This window comes from Perna viridis, chromosome 6 (genome assembly GCF_037379345.1).
Source record: "Perna viridis isolate PV_CMFRI_1.1 ecotype Kerala chromosome 6, ASM3737934v1, whole genome shotgun sequence".
Lineage (NCBI taxonomy): Eukaryota > Metazoa > Mollusca > Bivalvia > Mytilida > Mytilidae > Perna > Perna viridis.
This window is the reverse complement of record NC_142450.1, coordinates 5,158,404-5,184,223: the sequence shown is the minus strand read 5'-3', so window position 1 is coordinate 5,184,223 and position 25,820 is coordinate 5,158,404. Positions and strand designations below refer to the sequence as shown.

General features: G+C 34.5%; 3 protein-coding genes across 3 annotated transcripts; 2 read left to right on the top strand and 1 right to left on the bottom strand.

The window, feature by feature from the left end:
* The first annotated feature begins 612 nt into the window (after window positions 1-612).
* On the top strand, window positions 613-4,771 carry LOC148613315 (uncharacterized). The gene is made up of 7 exons (XM_088586107.1): window positions 613-708; window positions 825-971; window positions 1,516-1,565; window positions 2,142-2,292; window positions 2,457-2,734; window positions 3,198-3,714; window positions 4,264-4,771. The coding sequence occupies exons 2-7, from the start codon at window positions 830-832 to the stop codon at window positions 4,401-4,403; spliced, it is 1,278 nt and encodes a 425-aa protein (XP_088442233.1). The 5' UTR covers window positions 613-708; window positions 825-829; the 3' UTR covers window positions 4,404-4,771.
* Window positions 4,772-6,021: 1,250 nt separating this feature from the next.
* LOC148613314 (temptin-like) lies at window positions 6,022-9,637 on the top strand. The gene is made up of 3 exons (XM_088586648.1): window positions 6,022-6,408; window positions 8,170-8,323; window positions 9,482-9,637. Exons 1-3 carry the CDS (start codon window positions 6,226-6,228, stop codon window positions 9,544-9,546), a joined length of 402 nt encoding a protein of 133 aa, XP_088442774.1. The 5' UTR covers window positions 6,022-6,225; the 3' UTR covers window positions 9,547-9,637.
* On the bottom strand, window positions 8,896-23,829 carry LOC148613313 (uncharacterized). The gene is made up of 9 exons (XM_088586646.1): window positions 23,805-23,829; window positions 23,592-23,702; window positions 20,228-20,327; window positions 18,208-18,376; window positions 15,529-15,717; window positions 14,015-14,265; window positions 13,034-13,240; window positions 11,571-11,823; window positions 8,896-10,082 (listed from the first exon to the last, which is right to left on the bottom strand). The coding sequence occupies exons 2-9, from the start codon at window positions 23,616-23,618 to the stop codon at window positions 9,932-9,934; spliced, it is 1,347 nt and encodes a 448-aa protein (XP_088442772.1). The 5' UTR covers window positions 23,619-23,702; window positions 23,805-23,829; the 3' UTR covers window positions 8,896-9,931.
* Window positions 23,830-25,820: the final 1,991 nt, after the last annotated feature.

Sequence of the window (25,820 nt, the reverse complement as noted above, 5' to 3'; positions counted from 1 at the left end):
GGAAAAAGGCGACAAATACAAAATCCAATTGCTCTTTTGAATATTAGTATGGCACATATTCTTAAAGGAAGTTGTTCTTGATGAATGAGTACCATTGTTCCGTCAGATACACTTACATCAGTTATAACCTCTCAAGGGACTGTCAGATGAAACGGGTCTAGGACAGCTCTAAAAATGCCACGGAATCGTTCTACAGCCAGCTTTTCTGACAGTTCTGTTAGGAGAACCGGCTCTACGAGAACAGTTCTGCTAATTGAGCCGGTTCTACTGACAGTTCTAGCAGAACCAATTCTACGAGAACAGTTATGCTACTTGAGCCAGTTCTACTGACAGTTCTAGCAGAACCGGCTCTACGAGAAAAGTTCCACTTGTAGAGTCGGCTTTGCTAGAATTGTCATAGGAACTGGCTCTAGAACTGGCCGAGAAATTTTCTAAATCTGTCTGTACTGTCCTTTCGACAGTTATAGAACAGTTTTCGAAAGGTTAGAACTGATCTCATCCGTATTTCCAAAATGTTGCACTAGATACACAACAGGGGTCAATTCGTTTATGCCGCTCGTAATTGTTTCAAACGTCACTGAGTTACCCCTGACAACAACGTCTTTGGTCGATCTCGGTTAAAGCACACGGACGTGTTTTACATTGAAGTAGAATTATATTTTTCTACCAGACATAAAGGCTACTATCTTATACCGGAGTATCAGTGCAGTAAGTTTGAATTGAATTATAGATATAATTTTGTTCGGTTTTGGAAGAACCCGATGGTTTTATTTGAATTCATTGCCCTTATTACATTAATCTATTGTATTATTATACATTTTCAGGCCTCATGTCAAAAAGAGAGATGGATATAAAAGAAATTCGAGATGGTCCATTATCAGTTGGCGACTTTCACTGTTCATTGGAAGACTGGCGACTTTCAAGGGCGACTATTCTGAGCAATACAACCAGGAACCAAATGAAAAAGAAAGGTAAATCTGTGTACACTGAACCCTTTACTGGATCTCCTTGGCGCGCACCATTACCAATCAAATTATAACTTTTTATATCAAGCATATTGGGTCCTTATAGAAACCAATAATTTCAACTTTACATATAGATTAAAATGATAATATTAGATAATACTGTAACTCCAAAAATACTTTTATAATAAGATAATGTTTTCCATGGAGTGAAATTTAAGTTTATGTTTACTATAAATATCTATATGTAAATTTGTACTTTGCTCCTTCAATCATAATATTATCACAATTCAGCATACTTACTACAAAGCAACTTCATGTATTGTGCAAAACAGTCATTAAGTTTCTTAAAGCCCTCTGAAATCGCTATTAATGATCAGATATAAGCGCATACACAATTATTTTTAAGAGATAATATGAAAAAGCGCATGTACTTCATCCATAAAGTTGTTGAAGATGACGGAAATTAGAACTTAATATACACCTTTTATTTTCTTCATCTTTATTCGTTTCAATTTATAAACTTACAAAAAAATTGTTTTATTTCGACCAGACAAAGAAAGTAAACCAGCTACACAGAACACAAACTTGAAACTTACTGAGGTAAAAATTTTAAAATGGATTTAATTTTAAAGCTACATTTGCATTTTTTTCACATTTTATTGTACATGTAGAAATTTAATACCCAGATAATACTTAGAACTTGATTGTTGAAATGACATTTTTTCCGTATTGAACTCTTTCCGGTATCGGGTTCGCTTTGACATCACGTGACAGCCATGATGCTGAATCATGTAACCTAACCGATGTAGCGTACAACCTCGCATTTCATTGGACATCTGTGGTAGCAACCGTGAAATTTGAGGCTCCAATGGGGGCATTGGTGTCCGGAATATTTTCGATCACTTCTATATATTGAATAATCTTTAATGTATATATCGAATAATTGGAAATACAGTTTACTTGTTGAACCGATAACATAATTGAAATACGAAACATAGTACAGTGATTACACAATTCACCAAATTTAAAGATAGTACTTGTTTTTATTCACGATTTTTCTCAACTATTATTCAATATAACACGCACAGATAAGGCTTCAAATGTTTAGTCTAAAATAAAAATATAAGGTACTACAATGTACATCATTATAACATATTTGTACAATGTAAATTGCAGGAGAGTTTCAATAACGAAACGTTCAAAATTGAAGGAATCAGAAAATTTATTGATGATGTAATTATAATGGCGGTTTACGAAGTTGGCGAGGAGGAGAAAGCTAAAACCGAGAGTATGATGTCACATACGCCAACAGTAAATAATATTTCAGGTGATTCTACTATCGTATTGCTTTCGTGATTTTCATTTTATGTATATATGAAGTAAATGTTAGTTTTTTTCATGGTTCAATCTACTAATCTAATAGTTTCTTTAATTACGTGTACTTTAATGAGAACATACAAGTACAAATATATACGTATATTTTTTTTTCAGGCAAATTTGAGCTTCAGAAAAATGGAGAGGGTGACATCAAAGTACACGCCTCCACTGACAAGAACCTGGACCATATTGCACATGAGGACAAAGAGCAGATGATAATAGAAACAGCCAGAGATGTTGTTAGAGATGCAATCTCTGCTGCAATGTATGAAGTTTCCAAAGAAAACATCAATCACTTACAAAAGCTAAAAGTACATGTGATGAGTGACGAAGGCGCACATAGCGCACCTTTATCAGACGCAGAGCCTGAACTACAATTTGACAGGGAAATGGTTTGTATTTAAATTATTATTTGTTCAAAAAAGATATGGAAGGATTCTCAACTTTGTGTAAGTCGTGTTTTGAGGACCGCAACAGTGTTCGGTTTCAAAAACTGGGTGCATTCTCGCATTGAAAATTTCAAACATTGTCAAATTGAATGTTAACAAACGTGCAGTTTATGTACACGAACCATCTCATCACATAAATCTTTTGTGCTATTTTTCTGGGCATGCTCATTTACTACTTCCGCGACGTAAATTCCACACTTTCCATGGTTGAAAACTGTTCACGTTTGCCTCACAGAAGTACTGACTGTGCATGCTCAAGAATGGGGTATATTCAAAATGGATCTCGTAGGAAATAAGACTACCTATTATAAGCATTTGTTATTTAAATATTTGAATCATTTCATTTGAATAGACCAATGTCTATTTTTTTGTCATACATTTACTAATAAAAATGCCCTTTTTCCAGAAATTGAACAATAAGAAAACAAAACAACAAAAGAGAATGGCAAAGAAACAAGCTAAGAAAGATGCAATATTTCAAAAGCAACAAGAAGAAATAGTAACACACTATTTTAAAATGGTGGATAAAAGATATGAAGTACAGAACAGGAGAACCAGAAAGGCATGGGAGAAGCAGTTAAAAGAGGAGAAACTTAAAGCAAAGAGAGAAAAGAAAGAAAAGAAACTGATAACAAAGGAGATAAAGAAAGAGGAGAAGCTGAGAGCGAAGAAAGAAAAGAAGGAGGAGAAATCGAGAGTAAAGCAAGAAAAGAAAACGGAGAAGTTGAGAGCAAAGGAGGAAAGGATAGAGGAGAAGATGAGAGCAAAGAAAGAAAAGAAAGAGGAGAAACTGGGAGTAAAGCAGGGAAAGACGGAGGAGATGATGGGAGCAAAGAAAGCGAAGAAGGAAGAGAAATTGATAGCAAAGAAAGAAAACAAGAAGAAAAAAAATGCGTTAACAAATAAAGCACAGTTGAAAAATAGTAAGTTAATTTATACATAATATGTGAAAGTCACGGATCCATATTAAAATAAATTTAATTGCTTAACTATGTACATCTATATGGTGCATTTGATAGTTTTATGAAACATTGCTTCTTAGAACGAATCATGTCTTGTTCGATATACATTTATACATGTATACATGAAAACAAATGGACAAAGTGACAACAACCCAACCAGCTGTGAACAATGAGCCAAAGACCTCAAACAGCTGTGAACAATGAGCCAAAGACCTCTAACAGCTGTGAACAATGAGCCAAAGACCTCAAACAGCTGTGAACAATGAGCCAAAGATCTCTAACAGCTGTGAACAATGAGCCAAAGACCTCAAACAGCTGTGAACAATGAGCCAAAGACCTATATGGACCTTTAATGCACGGAGTCTGCCTTCGACTAGTCTTTACCGAAATGGGCACTACACAATATAGTACCACCCCAAACATATAAAAAAACAATGAATCAAACAAATCGGTCTTACTACCCAATTGATGTTTTATTATTACATGTAAATGTTCTTGTTTCATTTGTAGATGAGAAAGTAAAACTCTTTATTGAGGATGCGGATGATGCAAACAGACTGACTGAGGAGAAAGTGGAAAACAAGAAGGGATTCAGTGGTGTGCTTGGAAATCTGTTCCGTTGCTTTGTCAGAGAATCCAAAGTGCAATAAGTACAACGTATTTCCCAAAGCCAAAGAACAAAAAATATCACGACCTTCTTTATTCACTGTAGTGTGTACATGTACTATGTTTTTTTTTATTATGATGTATATTACTAGTGTTTAAGAGAGTTTTACATTCTGACAGTTTACTGGCATATTAAACAGGTTTTCATATTTGATCTTGAAAATACATCAAGCACATTGTATCTATGTACTTATGGTAAAGTTTGTTAAAAAAAAATTCTCAAAGTTTATTTTTATACATATGTTAAACTTTCTTTATGATTGTTATTACAATTCTATAATTACTTTTTAGTTTTCTCTCGCTTTATTCCATGCTGCGGATCTATATTTTGTTTCATTAAAATTATTCATGAGCATCAAGATTTAATTTTAGTGGGTATATTTATACCAATTTCAAGCTTGACTGCAGAGTTATATAATTGCCCCATATGAAATGGGCAAAACGATGTATTCGTCGAGTGCTGGTTCGGCATATTAAACTCCAGCCCAAATGAAGACAAAATAATAAAAAAAACCGAACAACACCATCAACAAAGGTAAAGACAAAACTTAAACAAGAGAACGATCAAACAATAATAAAATCAAGTTAGAAAACGTAACATAAATAATACAATTTCTTTATCCCCACATCCCAGCCAAAAAACCCTATGAAAATCAATAAAACAGCCAATCAAACAAACAAACAAACAACAAACCAAAACAAAAAAAAAAAAAAACCAAACAAAAAAAAAAAAAAAACCAAAAAACAAAAAAAAAAAAAACCAAACAAAAAAAAAAAAAAAACCAAAAAACAAAAACAAAACAAAACAAACAAATCAAAACAAAACAAAACAAATTATAAAACTTAAATTTTCCCTCCCAAAATATTCAACTTATTCATGAGTACAGCATGGATAAAATGGTATAACTTTTGTCTTGACAGGTTTTTATTTCACATCGCTCTGTCATTGCTCTGAATCAGAGTTTCTAGCGATTGCTTTTTTCAGTTAGCATTTAAATATCAGTATACCTAAGAATAAAAGAAGAGGTGATTTATTGCTCGAGATATCCTATATATATTAAGCACAAGTCTTTAAAAAATCAGACAGAAGGTGATTCATACAGGTCAAAAACCTACGGAAATTACTTTCCCATTAATTTCTTATTCAGGAAGTTACAGACACATAAACCGTCAAGGTTTTTCACTTGGTTGTTGCACTTTTGAAAGAAAAACTATATAGATTGTGTATGAAATTAGTTCTTTGAAGGAGTTGTCTTTCTTGATTCGGGTTGATTTGTTTGATTTTAGTGGTATATAACTGTAAGGTTTTCTGAAAAGTACAGATCTGAATTCAGAAAGAGAAAAACTATCATTCCTAAAAATTATAGCATACGTAGACCAGAAAAAAAAAGAATCATTTGTTCGGTGGGTGGGTTTTTCTACATCACAAATCACCTCAACCTTAGGCAGTGTCTGAATTTTATATGTTACGTACTGGTACTTGATCACGTAATACTAATTTTGCATGATTCTTAGGCGGACTGCTACATAATGTCATTTTTGCGAAACGAAACTAAAGAAAATAAATACGGAAATCCCAACAAAAATATGTGAGCTACATGTAAATGATCTTGAAGTGGAGTGGGTCAAATTTTAAAGCACGGACCATGTTGTGTAATCTCGAACCTTGATAAAAATATCGCTAGGATTTTCGTCATTTCTTTGCACTATCTAACCAAATCTTTATCACTGAACATTTTGAGAACATTTTGATTGAATTTCTAGAAAACACAAGTGGAACATAAAATATGCGATGTACGAAGAAAAATGTTGAAGGGAATGACATTTGTTGCATTATTTAGCGTTGTTTTCGGATTTCCTAACTTCCGTGACAGAATTCCAAACGGAAACAGGATACCCAATCCTTGCCCAGGACAGACAGGGACAATTTGGAACGGAGTTGGACACAACCAACCACAGGGTTCAGGTCCTCGAAACCCATTTGGAAAGGTAAAGTAAAAAAAAAGATAATAAAATAAAATAAAAACAATACAGCGATGAACGCCAATAAAGTACACATAGTCGTGTCAAACACGCGCCCCGACACATCTGTATCAACTGCTTCCTACATGGTACCTAGCTGTCGTTCTTATTAATACGATAGAAAGAGTATTACAAGAGTAACCAAGGGAACCAAGATTCTAGCCGAAATCAAAAGAATGTAATTCAGGGACAAAAACAGACAAGGAAAACAAACAATCACAACACAAAACATAAAATAACCAACATGATACATACAAAATAACAAAAGTAAATGGGCAACTCGGACTCCACTAAAACTGGGAGCATGGACCAGGTGCACCGATAGGGTAAGCGTCCTCTGCTTTTCTAGACAATTTTACCAACTCACGAATTTGGTTACTGACAAGATACCAGTGTAAGATAGGGAAAGACACCCGCAGGTAAGATTTAATCGTTCTCTAACGAAGCTGCATCGAGTTAGAGAACTATTTAATGTATATCTTACCCAAGAGTGCCTGAGATTTCCCAGTCCTGCATGATTAAAGCGGGTGTTTGATTCTTATCCTCACTTCGAGTTAGTTTTCCGATTAAATGTTTAAACATTTAACAGCTAATTGAGACGTATCAGGCCAGTGGTACGTGCTCTGTCTAAAAATAGGAAATTTCTTGTCTCTTTAGACGGAAAATTCGATATTCACCTTTCTCGTGAAACTTGCAAAACTATGAAAGAAAATAAATATTATCGGGCTCCAGTACTACAGATTGAAAAAAAAACTTATGTCTGAGAATTCAAACTAAATGTTTTTATATGTCATGTAATCTTAACTACATGCAAGACTCTTGTGGGTGTTACCCCAGAAGTTAGGAATTCAATATTATGCAAAAGTATTTTTTTTTTAGTTTTTGTGTCGCTGAGACTCTGTGCTTATACTTTCTTTTTAATATTGGGATTATGTCATATTTTTGCTCCTCCATTTTCAACCTACCTTATGCAATTAGCACGAACATCATATTCATACATTGTACCAGTTTTTGTAAGAGGCGTAGGCCCTTGGGACCAGGATTTTTTTTATTACAAAAATATCATTAAATCATTTTGTTTCCATATTTGAGTTATTATATGTTTTCTCAGACATATCTGCTTGCTATTTCATGCGGTTTATACTACGCCCAGTTTTTCGTCTATTTCCTTCTCTAACATGGGCATAGTATAAACAGCAATAAATAGCAAGCGGACATGCCTGAGAATACATATAATAACTCAAATATGGAAACAAAATGATTTAATAATATTTTTGTAATAAAAAAATCCTAGTCCCAAGGGCCTGTGGTAAAAAGGCAACATAGAAGTTAGTTGTTTTCTATTCAATAATATAGAAATGAAACAACACATACATTATACGCAATGATATTTTGATGAGCAATTAAATGAATGAGCAGAAGTATTAATTTGCAGTTGTTTTCGTCTTTTGACACTTAGAACCCGACAAGAGCGAGTAGCGGTCCATAGCCATCCGATCTACCCGTTCCACTTGTAAGCGAACGCATTACGCCGTTGTCAATTATACTCCATTATGATATAACGTTCATTAAGCATAACGTGAACAAGTTTCGAATCGTTAATTTTCCATTTAATTGAATTAGGTAATCCTTGGTCGTTGTACATATACTTCGAGTTTTTGTAAGATTATTAAGTCAGTAAACAGTCAATTTGTGTTAGTTTCATAACATGAAATGAATCCTCCATAGGCATTTGAACATCTTGCTGGATTTAAGTGGACAAAGGAGTTATGTCTGACAGACTCTGACCAAGACGGGAGATCAAACGGAGAAGAGCTTGGAGATCCGTTGTGTGCTTGGTCTATAGGTCATATTGCCACTCAACCACCTACAGGTCATCCTGGTAAGATAACTGTTATCCATTTCTTCATTGTTAAAAGGAAATTCAGATGAAATTTATACTAAAAATGTTTTGCCGCAATATCAGAAAGAATCTGAAATACAAACATTTACAATATACAGTGAACTCTGTTAAACAGAACCTTGAAAACTCTAGAAGTCTTTCTAAACCAGACACTTTTGAAAGTCCCGTTAAATCAATACAAATGTACTTTGAATCTTGGACAACCGAATTCCTCTCTAAACCGATCCAGTGCTGAGGAGTAATCAAGGAAACCAAGGTTATAGCGGCAATCAAAAGAATGTAATCCAGGGACAAAGACCAGACATGGAAAACAGTCATACACAACAAAGAACATAAAGTAACTAAAATCGTGTATACAAAGTAACAAAAGCAAATAAGCAATTCGGACTCACCTAAAAAGTTCACAGAGGGTACGGTTTTGACAGGTGTTACCTGTATACTTAGATGGTCGATTACCTGTTGTAGCAATCTTCAAGGTCGGAAATATAATACTCTGGTGCTTTCTCGTTTTTTTTATAATATTGATAAAGGGCCTAAATACAATATACTCGTATGAAGCATGGTTTTTATTCTAATATATGTCATGTTTAATTTATACATGTAGACTCAGACACTAATGCATACAAAGATCAGGGTAAAATGAGTTAACCGCCAATGATTGCTACCCAGGGCCCTTTTGTTCATAAGATTTATCCGCTGGGCGGAAGTTATCCACTGGACAAGTCAACAGCCATCCATACAAGTTATCCACTGGATAAGTCCACAGCCATCCATACAAGTTACCCACATCCAATGGATAAAGTTTTGAACAACAATCACGGGCGGATAGCTCATTATACCTTTTTATAACACTATGACAGCTTTTTTGAATTATGCATGACTAAGTTATATATTAACTTCTTTTAACATGAATTAAAATTTCATATTTTATATTGACTGACTGTAAGACAATTTTGTTTTGTTTTCAATTGGTAGATATGTCACTGCCCCTTCTTCATTATAAAAGCTTATTTATCATTTTTTTACATTTATAAGTTTACCTTGTACAATGTATGTTCTGTTCATTTAATATCACAAACGAAATTATAACATCTTTTTTCAACGTGTTATTTTTTAATCACAACTTTTTTTTGACAGGAATATGCGAACCAATGACAGCCGCAAACTGTGTTAGATTAAATGCTTTTATCAAATGTCCTTGAAGTCACGCAACTCAACGTTTGTCTTTTTCTCGTCAACCAACGTCATTCACTAATATTACCAGTAATTTCCAACAAAATAATACAAAATAAACTTGTGTCTTTTTTTAACAATCTGAATTACTCACATTTAAAAAAAATATTTGATCAGATTATGTACAAAAATGAAATCTTCTGATATCATGAAATTGAAAACTTTAAAGTTCGATATTTTATCTAAAACAGTATACTTGAGCTTCATTGTATAAACAATATATTGCACCATTAGATATTATCACAGAGAGCTAAATACACACACCCGAACATTACAACTGAAAGACTGCTTTAAATTCAATTACTGAAAACTTGACACAACTAAGTCCGAAATTTCCCCTTTGTTACTCTACAACTATTGATTGCCAGGATCGACGTAACACGGGACGGTAAAACTATGAGGATCGGCAATGTCTTTTATTGCTGAAGCGGTAGATGCTATTCCTGCTATAAGTCCTATGAATATGATTTCATAATTCAAAATTCTCTCCCACATCGGAACCTCTCTGAAAAAAAATGAGAGAAATATCGCTTGGTGTGCGAATTATAGGTTAATTTGATCGTGCAAGCAAAAACTACGCTTTATGTTGAAATAAATATAATTGACGTTAAAAAGCGTGTATAAACCTCAAAGATAAAGTGTAAAAAATACATCAGACATAAGCAGCTACTGTACACATTTTAATAGGGATTGTAAGCCTTTTTCGCGATTGATTTTTATTAGGAATTTCTACTATTGAAAAGAGTAATCAAGGGAACCAAGATTATAGCGGTAATCAAAAGAATGTAACCCTGGGACAAAGACCAGACATGGAAAACAGACACACACAACAAAGAACATAAAGTAACTAAAATCATACATACAAAGTAACAAAAGCAAACGAGCAACTCGCACTACACCAAAAACTGGGAGCATGGACCAGGTGCACCGGTAGGGTAAGCGTCCTCTGCTTTTCTAGAAACACCCGCCGAGTTGCTCATAAAAAGTCAGTCCGGAGTAGACGAAAGAGGAAAGAAAAACTATGACCCGTTGAACAAATAATTTTTGCATGGCGCAGATGGATACACCGTAACGACCCATGAGTTCATGATGACGACCATAAAACTTTTGTTGTGATGACTTCAATATTGTAGCAACATAAACCTGCTCTAGAACCCTATTTGTTTGAATTCTAGCGCGATACAAAAAAAACTGCGCAGTTTCGGCAAGTTCTGGCATAACGTATGAGTTTTGATATGAATACTCCATACGCAGGTGCTGAAGGGATGTAGCCAATGATGAAAGGAAAGTTGACAATTCTGAATGAAAAGTCATCACGTTTGTCGTAAAGTTTGGTCAATAGTTTTCGAAACCAAACATCGACTGGTATTTGCTACTTCTGGGTACAAAAATCAGAATGTTCTACCGAAATGAACTTGTTAATAGTTCCGATACTTAAAATAGAGGAAGACGTCCTAATAACGGTAATAATCACGAATTTAAGATATACCCTTAGATGCACTGAGAGATTGACATCAGTTTGATAGGAAGTTACACCAAGTGGAACTTTCCGGGATTTATGGATTAAATGCAGCCAAAATGATTGATTACTTCCGAATAAAATAAATAAACGAATTTAGACGTGAACATATGCAATCCCAATCTACTAGAATTTGGTTGTCATCGACAGGGGACACTCTAACTTAAAAATTCGTTCTCTTTCAGATTAACCTTCTTCATTTTTGTTTAAAAATAATTAAAAGTAATACTTTTACTATCGCATGTACGCATAATTTTTTTAACAGTATACAATCTTTCTCTATGAAATATTTCTAGTGTTGGTATCCCATTTTCGTAAATTCACAGGGCTACGTGACGAGACTTACAAACCAAACTAATTGTGTTTTTGTATATACTTTTTAAACTTCTTTAGAATAGGAGATTATAGATTTTTTGCTAGAAAATGCCATTTCAGTCTCTAGGGGAGATACAAAATAATCTTATTCAAACTTACATAGCCTCGGTATATTTTTGAACACTTATAGTTTCGTCTTCTACAAAATCATCCCTCACGAAAGAAGCAAGGTCATCAGGAGGTTTTCTGCAAAGCTTTAGGTAAAATACTGAGGGACAAATATACGCTAGCAATGTGGTTGTAGAACCACCCACTAATGACAAAATGGCGCCAAATCTAGGTATTGTTTCTGCTACAAATAAGACACAGACTACCATAAGAGGTCTGGCGACACATCGTTTCCATGTGAAATCTGGAAATAAATAAGGTAGTTAACAGTACACTTATAAATATAATATAATATAAATCTTCAAACTGTCTGTGTTACACACAAAATTCACCGTGTCTAACCTCTAACTTTCGGTTTCGTTACGCCGGATTCACGCTTTTCCTTACGCCGGTGTTACGGTGTCATATCAATAGAGAAAAAAGTCGGTAGCGTAAGTAAATAATTCTGATATGAATAACAGATTTATTAATCAGTATAGAAATACAGTCGAACCTTGTTAAGTCGAAGAAAAGGAATATAAGCATTCGGCGCTAAAATGACCAGCCTTCAAGCAGTTGCTTGTCTACAGACTAAGGTATAAGTGTACCGTTTTCCCAATCATTCGTAAAAAAGAGAATTTTCCCCATATTTTGCTCTTTCACCTCAAAACCGTCTGTCGGGAAAAATGGAGTGGGAATATTCTGAACTACATGTAACATCAGGGGATCTTGGCAGTTAAAAAGAATAACAATAAAACTTAAGAATATAGCTTGTGTATATATATATATATATATATATATATATATATATATATATGTATGAAAATTGATGTTTTTTTTTGTGCCGCGACCTCGACATCTCAATAATAATTGTCAAAAGTACGTGTTCTATCGATTTTTTCGGTACATTTATAGTCTTGAAAAGTAATTGTAATTATATGGTGGGGCTCTATGATTTAAGGTAAGGCTTGTCAGACGCCTATTTCTGGCTGGTATAGACCCTATTGTTGTAATTTGATGAGCATGCTCAATATACACTTCCGCGAAGTAAGGGTTTGGGTAGAACAAAACAATTTTCCTCGCGGAAGTGTATATTGAGCATGCTCTACGCATGCATGCTCATCGACTATCCCACAGTTAACACAAAGGGTCTATTTCACTCGTATGTTCATCGTTAAAAGTATGGAACAAAGCAACTGGAGTTGTCGATCTTTGTATAAATCTTACATGTTTATTTTATTTTTCTCAAGATTTTGCTCTTATATATTATGAGAGGATAATAATATTAAACTGGCATTTGAATTTCACGCGAGGGTCAATTGAAAAAAAGACAAAATAAAAAGGAGCCTCCATCCGATGTGCGCATGTTCATGTGCCATTATATGTCAAGCATTAATGCATTAAATACTGTATTTCTATTTTAATTTGACGATTTTTTTGTTAAGAAGAACTTTACAAGAATATATTAATCTTACGTTGAGGAACACCGAATTTTGATTCTATTTCCTGACAGAATGGGTTTATGACAATGACGAATCCAAACAACAGATGAAGGGTAATCAGAATCTGTACCACATACTTGATGGCACTGGTATTCACCGTTTTAAGAATATTGTCATCGACTGATTTGCCGTATACAAAGTAACCAGCTGCAGATGTTGGTAAGTACATCACCATAACAACTGAAAACAGTAAATGCGTGTTATTCATTATACTCATTATGGCAATCTGACAGTGTTTATGGAAGGAGAAAGAAATTGTAAGGACATTCATAAGGTTCAAATTTAAGATTGATCTGATGTTGTTTATGGAACAAAACACTAAGTGTTCAAATTGAGAGCAACCATTTGATCCAAATGAGAGCGGGTTATACTGTGCTCAAGTTTGAATTAAAAGGAAGAGGCAAAGTTCTTGATAAAATCTCAAATTGATAGATTCAATAGCTAAAAGCTTTTAAAAGTACCATTCTTTATAAAAAAAAATATGACGGGGGAGATTCATGCATGTCAAAAACCGACCAAATTAATTTTAACAGAACCCCAAAAACCAGTCTTAGGTTGTCATTTTGTTTTGACTTAGGAGATAAAAAATATAGAAATTGTATATGAAATTGACATTTTGCAAGAGTTGCCGTTCTTGAATTTGTTTGATTTGGTTGATTTCAGTGGGAGATGAATGTATGGTTTTTTGCAAAACAGATTTTAACACAGGAAGGACTATAGCTTCATTTGTATGTTAGTAAAGCCCGTGTAAACCGAATAAACATCGATTGTTTTGTGCCTCCCATGAATCACTTAACCATGTGCAGTGTCCGAATTTAATTTGTACTGGTACTTACATGAACATCTAACAATTAACGGAGAAAAAAATAGAGAATAGAAGAAGAAAAAAAAAACAAAAACAAAAACAAACAAAAACAAATGTTTAATAGTTCAGAGTAATCAAAAGAGACCTACTTAAGTAACCTAACATTACAGCCCATTTGAAGTCCGCTTTATTTCTCATGTCTGCTTGGAAAGTAGGGAAAGCAGGATGTCCACCAAAGGCGAAGACTATGGTACCAAATGCCGTGAAAAATGAAAAGAACTTTTGTTTGGAGTGGACTACCGGCTCTAGGTTTTCTCCTTCGTGTTCCTCATATACAATTCTGATTAGAAGTAGTACGCAGGCTACGCCAGTAGCACATGTTGCTCCCACAGCAATCGGCCTGAAAAAAATATTTTATCATGAGAAGGTGTCAACGTTTACATTCTACACTGCATTGCATATATAGTTTTAAATCTGATATCAATACACCAAATTGACGAGTATATACATGTATGCTCTGTGTCGAATAGAACAATAGGAAAACGATGGACATTTTACATACACATCATACCAGAAAAATACCGGCATATCGAATATACAAGTACCTCTGCAGAGAAGATTTATTCCAGGAATGTATCTAGAACCTAAAACCTACAGCAATTTTCTCGGAAAATCGTTTTTTCAACTACCTACTTCTTCGCTAGCTTTAAAGCTATGCTATGCATGATGTGAAGATTTTCATAAGGTTTGAGCATGTGCGTTGTGTGTTACTTATTTGCATACAGATTATTGCAGAAGTGTAAAATGTAAATGAGATCGACACTAACGGGGAAATATATCGTAAACCATGAAATGCTTATTCAGAACAGTGGAAGAGCTTGTACAGTCAAATGGTACATCAAAATCCAATCAGTGCATGGTTTATACTAATACATAGTACCTGACTTGTCGAACAAACTGCAAGTTGAACTAGTAAAACTTAAGGTAAACCAACCAATCTCCTGCACAGAGGGTATACATGTACATATGTCCAGCATTGTAACTCTGTCGCACTCAGTTCTGAACCCGTCCTTTATGCAAATAAGAGAAGTATACGGAATGCACTCTGCGGATTTATAATGAGTAGTGCTATGTATCATGTCTTGAAAACTTTTTTCACATCCTTTATAGCTTATAGCAAAGCCTATAAACTAGTGGTGTACGTAGTAAAACAGGCAGTGGTTATAGGTCTGCAGAGGAGATTGGTACAATCTCTGATATCGCCCTTAGTAACTGTCTTCCGATTAACTAAACATAATTATTATATAAATGTTACCGGTGTAAACCTTTTATCTAATTCACACTGTAAAATAAATTTGGTAATTTCACTTCCGGACTTTTTCCCGCCAAAACGTCTCAACACGAATATCAATCCGCCGGTCACAAAACTTAAAAATCATGTTGAAAATAGGACTGAATAATAGAGAAAATCTGAATCTATATAATATATAGGATCATCAATTGGTTATTATCGTGAAAAACCGAAATATGATCACTTGTGCTAATAACGCATGTAGATTTAACTCGTGCGCGGAACAAATTCCACACATTTGTTAAATCTAGGCGTTCTTCGGCACTCGTGATCACAACATATGAATATAAATATAATATACAGTATGATTACCAGAAATCTTTTGGTGTCCCCAGACATACAAATGGAACAAGGACGGCAGCTAGTATGATAATCCAGTAACAGAATGATATATCTTTTGTTGCATTTTTGACCATATCTTCAATGTTCTCAGCGGCTAAGATCAGAAACACTACTGACACACCAAAGAGTGTGAAATTGATAGAGAATGATACCAAATACCTACAAATCAAAAGAAAATGTACAGGAACGAATATATAAAAAATGACACATGTGTGTTTTCCTTTTGAATAGTCTCCATCCCTGTAGGGTTGTTGTCTTTTTGGCATGCTCACCATATCCATTCACTTGTATATCAATAATTATGTAAAACTGTACGTAGTTTGTACTTGTATTAACAGTTTTTAAGACTCAGATACAGAAGTACAAAAAGTATATAACATTTTATTTACAATTCTTAGAATGCTTATTTCGAAACATATCAAAATCAACCAACACAATCGTCCACAGGTTTAATCTTTTTAAAGAGTAATCAAGGGAACACAACTAAGAACATAAAGTAACTAAAATCATACATACAAAGTAACAAAAGAAAATGAGAAACTCGGACTCCACTAAAAACTGGGAGCATGGACCAGGTGCACCGGTAGGGTAAGCGTCCTCTGCTTTTCTAGAAACATCCGCCGAGTTGCTCATAAAAAGTCAAGTCCCGGGTATACAGAGGAGGAAAGGAAAACTATGACCCGTTGAATGGAGCAGATGGACACACCGTAACGACCCACGAGTTTATGATTACGACCATAAAACTTTTGTAGTGATGATTTCAATCTTGTATAACCCTGTTCCAGAAGCCTATTTGTTAGAATTCTAGCGCGATACAAAAAGTCTGCGTAGTTTCGGCAAGCTCTGGCATAACGTATGAGTTGTGGTATGAACACTCCATACGCAGGAGCCAAAGGGATGTTGCCACAGATGAAAGGACGGTTGACAATTCTGAATGAAAAGTCATCACGTTTGTCGTAAAGTTTGGTCAGTAAGTTTCCTTTACCATCGATTTCTTAGTGTACGTGTCAAGATATGAGACTGACGTCACAATGTCTGTAGTATCCTTTATATCAAGATCTTTGGGGTAGATGCGATGTATCAAATCCCCGAAATTAGAATTGTTTAAAGATAATACGTCATCTATATAACGGAAACTGAGATTAAAGGATCTAGCCAAACGATATTCTTTCTTTCGGATCAGATCAGCTATAAAGTCAGCCTCATTAGAGTGTTGGAATAGGTCAGCAAGTAACGGAGCACAATTTGTTCCCATTGGAATGCCGACCATTTGTTGAAAAACACGTTCACCACACTGGACAAATATGTTGTCGGTTAAAAATTCCAGCATTTTGTAAACATCTTCCTCTGTATATTTGGAACTATATATTTGTGTCTAGGTGTACCATCTTTTTTGGAAAAACAACGATGTATAATGTTTTAAGTCGGGATTTAAACTGAGTATGGGGAATAGAAGTATACAGTGTTGAAAAATCATAGGTTTTAATGCTATTATATTCAGATAACAGTCTTGAACTGATTGTCTCCAAAAGATCTTTCGAATTTTTCAGGATCCACATTGAATTAATACCACTAAGGGAGTAGCAAGCGTTGTGGTAGGACTGCAGACCCTCTTTGACAGTTGTCATTATAGAAGTTAAAAGTTTTGAAAGAGGTTTGGTGGTACATTTTGCAGATCCAGCTATGAAACGTTGTTTGTATGGATTCTTGTGGAGTTTAGGGATCCAGTACATAGACGGTAAATCACAAACATCTCCTTGGTAGAGAGACCAAAAGAGGATAACACAGATTTATGGTTTTCCACAATCTCTTCTTTGGAGAGTGTGGTAGCAGTATAGGTCTTATCACTGCTATTATTTTCTACGTCTACCTCTGATAATAAACATTGGATGTAAAACGTTTTGCAGACAAAAACAATATTGTTTTGGGCTTTGTCTGCTGGTACGACAACATATTTGTCATGTATAGTAGACAATGTTTTTGCTACATTACAAAAAAGTAGTAAAGGAAACCAAAATTCTAGCGGACATCAAAAGAATGTAATCCATGGACAAATACAAAGAACATCAAGTAACTTAAATAATACATACAAAGAAACAAAAGTAAATGAGCAACTCGGACTCCACTAAAAACTAGGAGCATGGACCAGGTGCACTCGCAGTGTAAGCATCCTCTACTTTTCTAGAAACACCCGCCGAGTTGCTCATAAAAAGTCAAGTCCGGGATAGACAAAGTACAAAACGCACTGCACGATAAATTGTTCTCCACATCACCAGGTACCACATTGAAGGCATGTACATGTATACATAGCAAATTAACGTGGAACAATGAAAAGGACTGCTTTTCTTACTCATTGTTTCCAGTTGAATTATTTACTATATAGTATATATAGTGAAAAACTGTCGAAATCAAACTTAATTGAAGTTGGTAATGTTTTAAGTCGAGTTCAGAATGAATGGAAAAGGAAGGGGGTATTTTGCAAATGCGTGGAATTAAAAATTGGTTGTACGTACATACTTGAAAATGCACAATAGACAAAATGGACAAAAATGATTTACAAAAGTTATCATGTTATGGAAAAAGAGATACTTCTACATGTACTTGAAAACGCATTCCACTTTGTCCCTACTTTGTCTAGGTCTTATATACCTGCCAAACTTTCCAAAAGCTTCCTCGCCGATGATTGGATAAGGATCGACAACGTGTGACTGGTACTGGGGATTCCTGTTCTGTACAATGAGCCAAGCTCTTCCAAGGATGGCACCAGTGTAAGCAGATGCGACAGCGCAGATGACGATCAGAACGAGACCAATCCATCCTACAAGACGAAAGGGACATACGTAGAAGTAAACAGGTACTTGTTCGATATTTTTGTACTACTATTTCTAAAATTTGTCTCATTGACATACATGTACCTACTTAAAAAAATAAGAAATTTAGATGTTGTTTTTATGGACGGAGCGTCATCGACGTCCTTTATATGTAAAATGTAAGACCAGCTAACTGAAAGTTCTTGACAGCGATTTCAATGTAACTTGGCCTATTTCATACCGAAATTTTGCCTCGGAACGAACGTGAAAGTCTTTAAAATGCAAGTTTTTGTAAGAATCAGGCAAAATAGGAAAAATCAGAAATAAGCATGTTTAAAACCAACTGATATGACAATATAATTTCCCCAAAGGATGCTCTCTCCATTTGAAAAGGCCATTTTTTCGTCTCTGCATCACTGGATTTGCTCATAATTACTTCATTTCAATGTTAGAAAAAAGATGAGGTTTTTGACACAATTACTAACGTGATATGGGAAATCTTTGTCTTTTTTCCTTGATTCTGAAAATTCTAGAAATAGTCTAATTGAGCTTTCAATGGTGAGTTTTATACCATGTTTTAGCCACTGCCTGATTCACACAGAGACTCACACTTAAAAAACTAGTTAATTTCTTAATTAATTCTATACTGCGCGGCTCGCCGGAAAAAGGATCTCCATGTTGTTTTTTTTAATGATACTAATATCTCAGAGTAATCAAGGGAACCAAGATTCGAGCGGAAAATGAAAAGAATATATATTTCACGGATAAAGGCTAGACAGGGAAAACAAACACACACAACAAAAATATGAAATTACCAAAATAACATATACAAACAAACTTAAAAGAGTAATTCGGACTCCACTTAAACTAGGAGCATGGATCAGGTAAACGACCGGAAGAGTAAGCATCCCCTGATTTCTAGAAAAACCCGCCTGGTTGCCCATAAAATGTGTCGTCCGGGGTAGACGAAAGAGGAAAGGAAAACTCTGACACGGTGATCAAATTTCATGGTGCATATAGATACACCATAGCGATCCACGAGTTTACGATGACGACCATAAAACGTCTGTATACTCGGCGTCACATAAATAACATACTGTTAAAATTTGAATAAAAATATTTTCTACGACTTTATTGACACCAACCGTCGTTTAAATTGTCTTAAATGACTTGCTCATTCGTTTAGCCAAACAGCTTCTCAAAAACAAGTCGCTTATTAGCTTAAATCATGCGTAACAAATCCTTACGGGAAAATCCCATACTAATATCCGCCATGTTGGTTTTTACGGGACGATTTGTTTACAAACGAAGTGCGTAAGTTCCCGTCGAACTCCGGTGACAATCGTCTGCTTGATCAACTTCTCGGTATTATACGTTGTTCGCGTAAAATAAATCCGAGATATCCGAAATAACGCCGAATTGCATTCTGGGTTCTTCGGTTTTTGGACAAACCATTTAAACGTAAACAACATCTCCTAGCAACCCGATCACTGTAAACATGGCCGACTTTTTACAATGTAAATATTGCCACCTAGAATTAAAATCTGACCGGAATTTAACGATTCAATGTTTAGGGAGAAGCCGTTTGGCTAAACGAATGAGCAAGTCATTTAAGACAATTTAAACGACGGTAGGTGTCAATAAAGTCGTAGAAAATATTTTTATTCAAATTTTAACAGTATGTTATTTATGTGACGCCGACTATAGTAATGACTAAGTAAATAAATATTTTTAAATTCATTTGTCATATTTAACGACGTAAGAAACCTGAGTTGTTTCATTCTAACACGACTGAATACACTAAAATTCAGCAAATAAATGAAATTAACATACTGATAAACATCATTATAAAGAAGTACCTGTGTTGTCAACGGCCTTTGGTAATGCTAAAACCCCAGAACCAGCGATTTCTCCGACGATAAATACAGCTGTACTCCATATTGTCAGTCCCTCTGTTTGCTAAAGTGTAAACAAAATTTTTACCATGTGACAATGTTGTCCATAAAATGGGGTTCTAGGCAATTATTGGTAGTTTTTAGCCCGAAGAATAAAAAGAATCAACGAATAGGAGGGAATGTTAAATTAAAAACCGGAACAACCCCTTGGATCCGCCAATGGCCAAACGGGTTCTGGAAATGTATTCGTGAAACCTAATATGTTCTCTACTGTTATTAATTCATTAGATATGCATACACGCGCATACAATTCCTAACAAAAATAGAATTAAAATTTGTACTAACCGTCTCCTTCCATATACAAACAAACTTTTGTACTCGTGAAACTATATTTTCCCATATTTCATACGCAGAACTACTCCCCTCATTTTCCACCTTAATCGCATTTCAAACTCGCGTCCGTTTTTTTCTATTTTAGTTACTGAAACCTTACACCGGAAGGTTTAAAATTATGTCAATACATGTACCTATGTTATTTAAATTTACCACTACATGTACTACACATGTATTACAAGGCCTAGTTCAAAATGCTTAAATAGGATCAAACAGACGATGGAACTATTTCAAGAGACGACAGTATTTGAAAAGCACGACGGAGCCATTTTAAGGGACTAGGGAATTTCAAAAGGACGACGGAACCATTTTGATAATTTTTGTATGCGTGATTTTAACATGGCATTCGTAAAATGTCTTGTCGTTAGAAATAGATCTCCTTTTATTGACTTTCTTCAATTCAGAATTTGGATTTTGATTAGCATCTAGATTACAGATTACGAAACAGCTCCCCAAATAACTCACTCACTGATTTGTATTGTGTGGAAAACTGCTGTTTTGATGTTCAATTTGGTTGTCATCGATCTTATATTCACATGTTTTTTCTTTAAAAAAATTACGACTAAAATATTGTAATAATAGGCTACACGTGTATAAGATGTTATAAATTTCGATAAAAGAATGGAATATGCGGTTATACTCCCCTATCTTCTAGAGACGAGTAAAAGGTATATACGTGAACTTTTTCTGGGAGTTTTTAAATGTTCAAAATAAATCTTACTTGATTTATATTTAAAGCGAAAATATTCTATCAAAATATGGGATAACCCTATCTTTTTTAAACAGGATTTTAACCACTCAATGAAATGCACTTGATTTGAAGTCTTGGTAAACATGTAGTATAATTGTTGTGAGATTATGTAGATGATTTTTTTTTACACTTTTAAGAATGATCTACATGTGTCTATTAAAGTCAAGTGCATGTGTACTTGTCTACTTCATCGATAAAATTGATAAAAATTACACGAAGTTCATCTCTTGTTAATTTCAGTAAAAATTGTAATTGAAATTTAAATAAAAGGCACTGATATTTCGAGTGGATAGTAACCTCTTGGTTGTTTGGAATAGTTGCACAAGCCATGAATATCAACGTTCGGATCCTCAGTGACTATCTGTGAGAATTAATTATTCCCCATTCCCCTTCCCGTCATATCAAGTTTTCAGAGCTTCAGTAAGTGTATGCCCACCCCTCCCGTCATATCAAATTTTCAGTGCTTCAGCAATTGTAAGTATGCCCACCCTCCCATCATAGCAAGTTTTCAGAGCTTCAGTAAGTGTATGCCCACCCCTCCCATCATATCAAATTTTGAGAGCTTCAGTAATTGTAAGTATGCCCACCCCTCCCATCATATCAAAATTTCAGTGCGTCCGTCAGTGTATGCCCGACTCTCCAATCATATCAAATTTTCAGAGCTTCAGTGAGGTTTAGTATCCCCCCAATTTTCAGATCAGTAAGCGTAAGTTCATCTCCCGTCCTATAAAGTTTACAGGGCTACGGTAACTGTTTAAGCAGCTCTCCAGCTAAGAATCATGCAAAATGTGATTCATGGGTAAAAAAACCTATATGTACATATTTTTATTTTTGATATTTTGTTTGAATTGCCATAGTAAACAGAAATTAACATTCAATTTTTCATATGACCCATGTTCTTAGAAGATAAAAATTGCACTGTAGATTTCAAAATTAAGGGAGATAACTCATTCTGTAAATGACACTCGCATACAAAAGAATCTATTAAATTTTCAATGTTGATTATCTCCTAAGAATGAATAATTACACGTTTCTTGGTATAGACCCATAAAACTAATTAAATACAAAAAAAGAAATATGTAGCCTTTTTTGGGGTGTATCACATTTTTCATATTATGCATGATTCTTACAGAGACAGCTACTTAATATGTCCGTCCCACTCCCGTCATATAACAATTTTCAAGGAACCCTTTTTTCAACATAATCCCAAATTCTAAAGGTTTATCACGGTCCATTTTCTCGTTGAAATTTTGTAATAACGGAAGCAAACAATTAAACAAAGTCGCACTGCACTCCATGGTATCTGACATGTTAAGGTTAAACCTAGAAAACTTTGAGCAAAGCTTTCTAACAATTACCTCCCGTTCTCCCCACTCCAGTAACCATGTGGTCAAAATATATGAACAGTCATCAATCGGAAATTGATGTGGTATCTGTCTAAAATTGAATCATTACCGGAGAAATATTGAGTGGTTGTATAAAGTAGTTGCATAGAAAACAGAAAAAAATTATAAGCGGACGAACAGACGGACGAATACCACGTTCACTATTTACCTTCTTGATATCTTGATACTTTCACCATTGCCGGGAAAAACCTACACAATGGCAATTACAATTGATTTCCTTTTTGTATACGTATTTAAAAAACATTAAAATATAAATATATTTTATAAAAATATGCTTGATGGAGCATTTTTTGCATATTTTCAAATCTTAGATTATGATTACTTAAGAAACCTAAAATAATAATTTTTTTTGGGAAATAATAACGGATACTTTGGAACATCATGCAGCATAAAAAAAATCTCAATACTCACGCATTGCTCCTCTTGTCGAAATGAATATATAAACACGTTCGCCGTTCAACGTTCTCTTATTGAGCTTGATAAGAGTAGACGTTTTCATGCTTAATTTCTGAGCAGGCTCTGTCGGTACTTCCGCCAGGTTGGTGTAAAATTTTCCGTAAAAATTTGGTTGAAGACTGTTCAAGTTTTTACGGAAAAGTGTAGTATTTACCTACCGGAAGTACCAACTGAGCCTGGCCAGAAAAGTAGCACAAAAGGATCTCTTGAAATAATAACCATTAAATGACATCACTTCAAATTATAGCTAACACATTGTTAACAAGTTAAAAATATTCCTACCTTACCTTTAATGTATCTGCTTAACGATTATAGTACCCACCGTATTCATTTCATGATTTGATGACATCACGGTGCCTTTTCCGGTGTATCACGTGTTTTCGTTCCGTCTGTATTCCAATGTTACGATAAAATGAAAGTTGAATAACACCAACTGTAAAATAAGTAAAATATCAGAATGAAATTGCTATATTTCGTAAAAATTCACTGTACAAATAAATTAACTATAGTCACTTGATCTTTGTATAATAATGACCTAGCCTAGTTTAATCAATGTAGACAAATGTTTCACAAGATAAAATTTTATCATATGATCATGTAATAGCAATTTTAGATAAACGATTTTTAAGTGTCGTTTCATTATTAATAAGTATAAATATAATTGGGGAATACAGATATTTATAAAAGGTGGGATTGGGACCCAAATTTTACCTCATGAAAAATATGAAAAAGCATGCATCATATTCATTTGTGTTTATAATGAAATGATCAAAACTTATTTGATAAAGTATTGTTCTTTATCGATTTCTGAGTGTTTCTCAAGGATTTAACACAATCATTAAGACATTTTTTTTTTAAAATTTGCAATCTCGTAAAAAGGGGATGGCACACGGCCTTCATTACATTTGTATTTCTCTGATGATAAATTCGACCGCATGCTAGGTCTGAACCACAGGGGTCATTGTACAGAATCTGGTTACTACAGTTGCGATCACTTCTAACCTCTCTTAAATTCTGTCAGAATCTGTCAGGATTTCTGTTCTACTACAACAGGACACATTTTGCCCTATTGCCTGACAGATCCTGATAGAAACTGTCCTGGGTCGAGACAAAGAAAATACGAAAAGATGTTCTAAACTGTCATACCACCGGACAGTTCCTGACACTAAATCTTCTTATTACCTAATTATAAGGTTTTATCTTGTTTATTATATATACACATATTTTTCTCTATTTTCAAAATTTATTCAGGACAGGGCGATCTATTGCACTGTCGATGTACTATTGCACGGTGCAATAGTCTCCTTAAGGAGTCTATTGCACTGACCCCATAATGACCTTTATCTAAGCCTTTTGATTGGTTGAACTTTTTTAAGCGCTTCATTGAATTGGTATTAACAAAAAAAAAAAAAAACTCGTGTGTAAAAACGTAGATGTGACTCTCGTCTGCCAATTCGTAAACATGGAACGGTTTTCAATGCAGACATAATCAAAATGCTTGGAAAACAACAAAGAAAATGCATTTACAAAAAAATGCTATAGGTCTTCTAAGGCTGTCAATTTCCTATTCCTGGTCGAATGGTTGTCTCATTGACATATTCCCCATTTCAATTCTTTATTATATCTCATAGACAAATTAGGTAATAAAACAGTTATAAAATGGGTTGGTTGCAATAGACCAGAACATTTATCCTTTGGTACTGAGAATGATCGAGTGTTCTATTCTCAGTTCCTCAGGACAAATATTCTGGTCTATTGCACTCAACCCATTTAATAACTGTATACTATTCTGCGTGACGTATTTTAGAACAGGAAGTCCGCGACTAATAAATGAAACTGTGTGACTAATGTAAATTAGCCAATAGCCAACCCGATGAGGAAAAAAAATCTTTATTTCAAAATTTACATTGAATTTCCAATTTTATATATAGAGCTCGTTGTGATCATTATGCCACAGTAACTCGACTGTTGTTCATGTTCCAATTTTCGTCGATCACGGTCCAGTCGATCGCTCATCGTTCATCATTGTTTACATTTATATTTTTTTTTACATTCTGCCATACATCTGTGATATTAATTAAATCAATTTTTTTTATAAAAAATTAAAGGTCTGTGTTTCTGTTCTAAGTGAAAAAGTCATAACAGATAACTTTCAGATGTTTGGTAATTCACACGTAGTTTAAGATTGACCAAGTTTAAGTCTATGAGTTAGAAGACTTCCGGTTTCCCGACATGGTCTAGATCTTATATGTAGAAAATGTAGAAATTAAAGATGTGAGTTTCATATAAGTGACTGTGACACCTTTATTTCAGTAAAAATTCTTTAAAAATGTCATATTCCTGCAAAATGTATGAGTGCGAGCACTCTTTATTTCCATGTGGGTCTAAAATTAATGACTAAAATGCTAAATTTTTCAATAAAAATATCGTGGTAGCTGCGACACATCTTTTTGAGTCAAAATTCTTTAAAAATGTCATATTTTTGCAAAATGCATGAGTGCCAGCACTTTTTATTTCCATGAGGGTCTAAAATAAATTACTAAAATGCTAA

Excerpts from the sequence above, each read along its gene's own strand:
- LOC148613314 (XM_088586648.1), top strand. The coding sequence starts at position 6,226 with ATGTTGAAGGGAATGACATTTGTTGCATTATTTAGCGTTGTTTTCGGA. Across the intron at positions 6,409-8,169 it reads CTCGAAACCCATTTGGAAAG|GCATTTGAACATCTTGCTGG; the intron begins GTAAAGTAAAAA and ends AATCCTCCATAG. Across the intron at positions 8,324-9,481 it reads ACCACCTACAGGTCATCCTG|GAATATGCGAACCAATGACA; the intron begins GTAAGATAACTG and ends TTTTTTTGACAG.
- LOC148613313 (XM_088586646.1), bottom strand. The coding sequence starts at position 23,618 with ATGTCATCAAATCATGAAATGAATACG. Across the intron at positions 15,718-18,207 it reads GCTTTTGGAAAGTTTGGCAG|GTATTTGGTATCATTCTCTA; the intron begins GTATATAAGACC and ends TTTGATTTGTAG. Across the intron at positions 14,266-15,528 it reads GGGACACCAAAAGATTTCTG|GCCGATTGCTGTGGGAGCAA; the intron begins GTAATCATACTG and ends TATTTTTTTCAG.
- LOC148613315 (XM_088586107.1), top strand. The coding sequence starts at position 830 with ATGTCAAAAAGAGAGATGGATATAAAAGAAATTCGAGATGGTCCATTA. Across the intron at positions 2,293-2,456 it reads AACAGTAAATAATATTTCAG|GCAAATTTGAGCTTCAGAAA; the intron begins GTGATTCTACTA and ends TTTTTTTTTCAG. Across the intron at positions 2,735-3,197 it reads TACAATTTGACAGGGAAATG|AAATTGAACAATAAGAAAAC; the intron begins GTTTGTATTTAA and ends CCCTTTTTCCAG.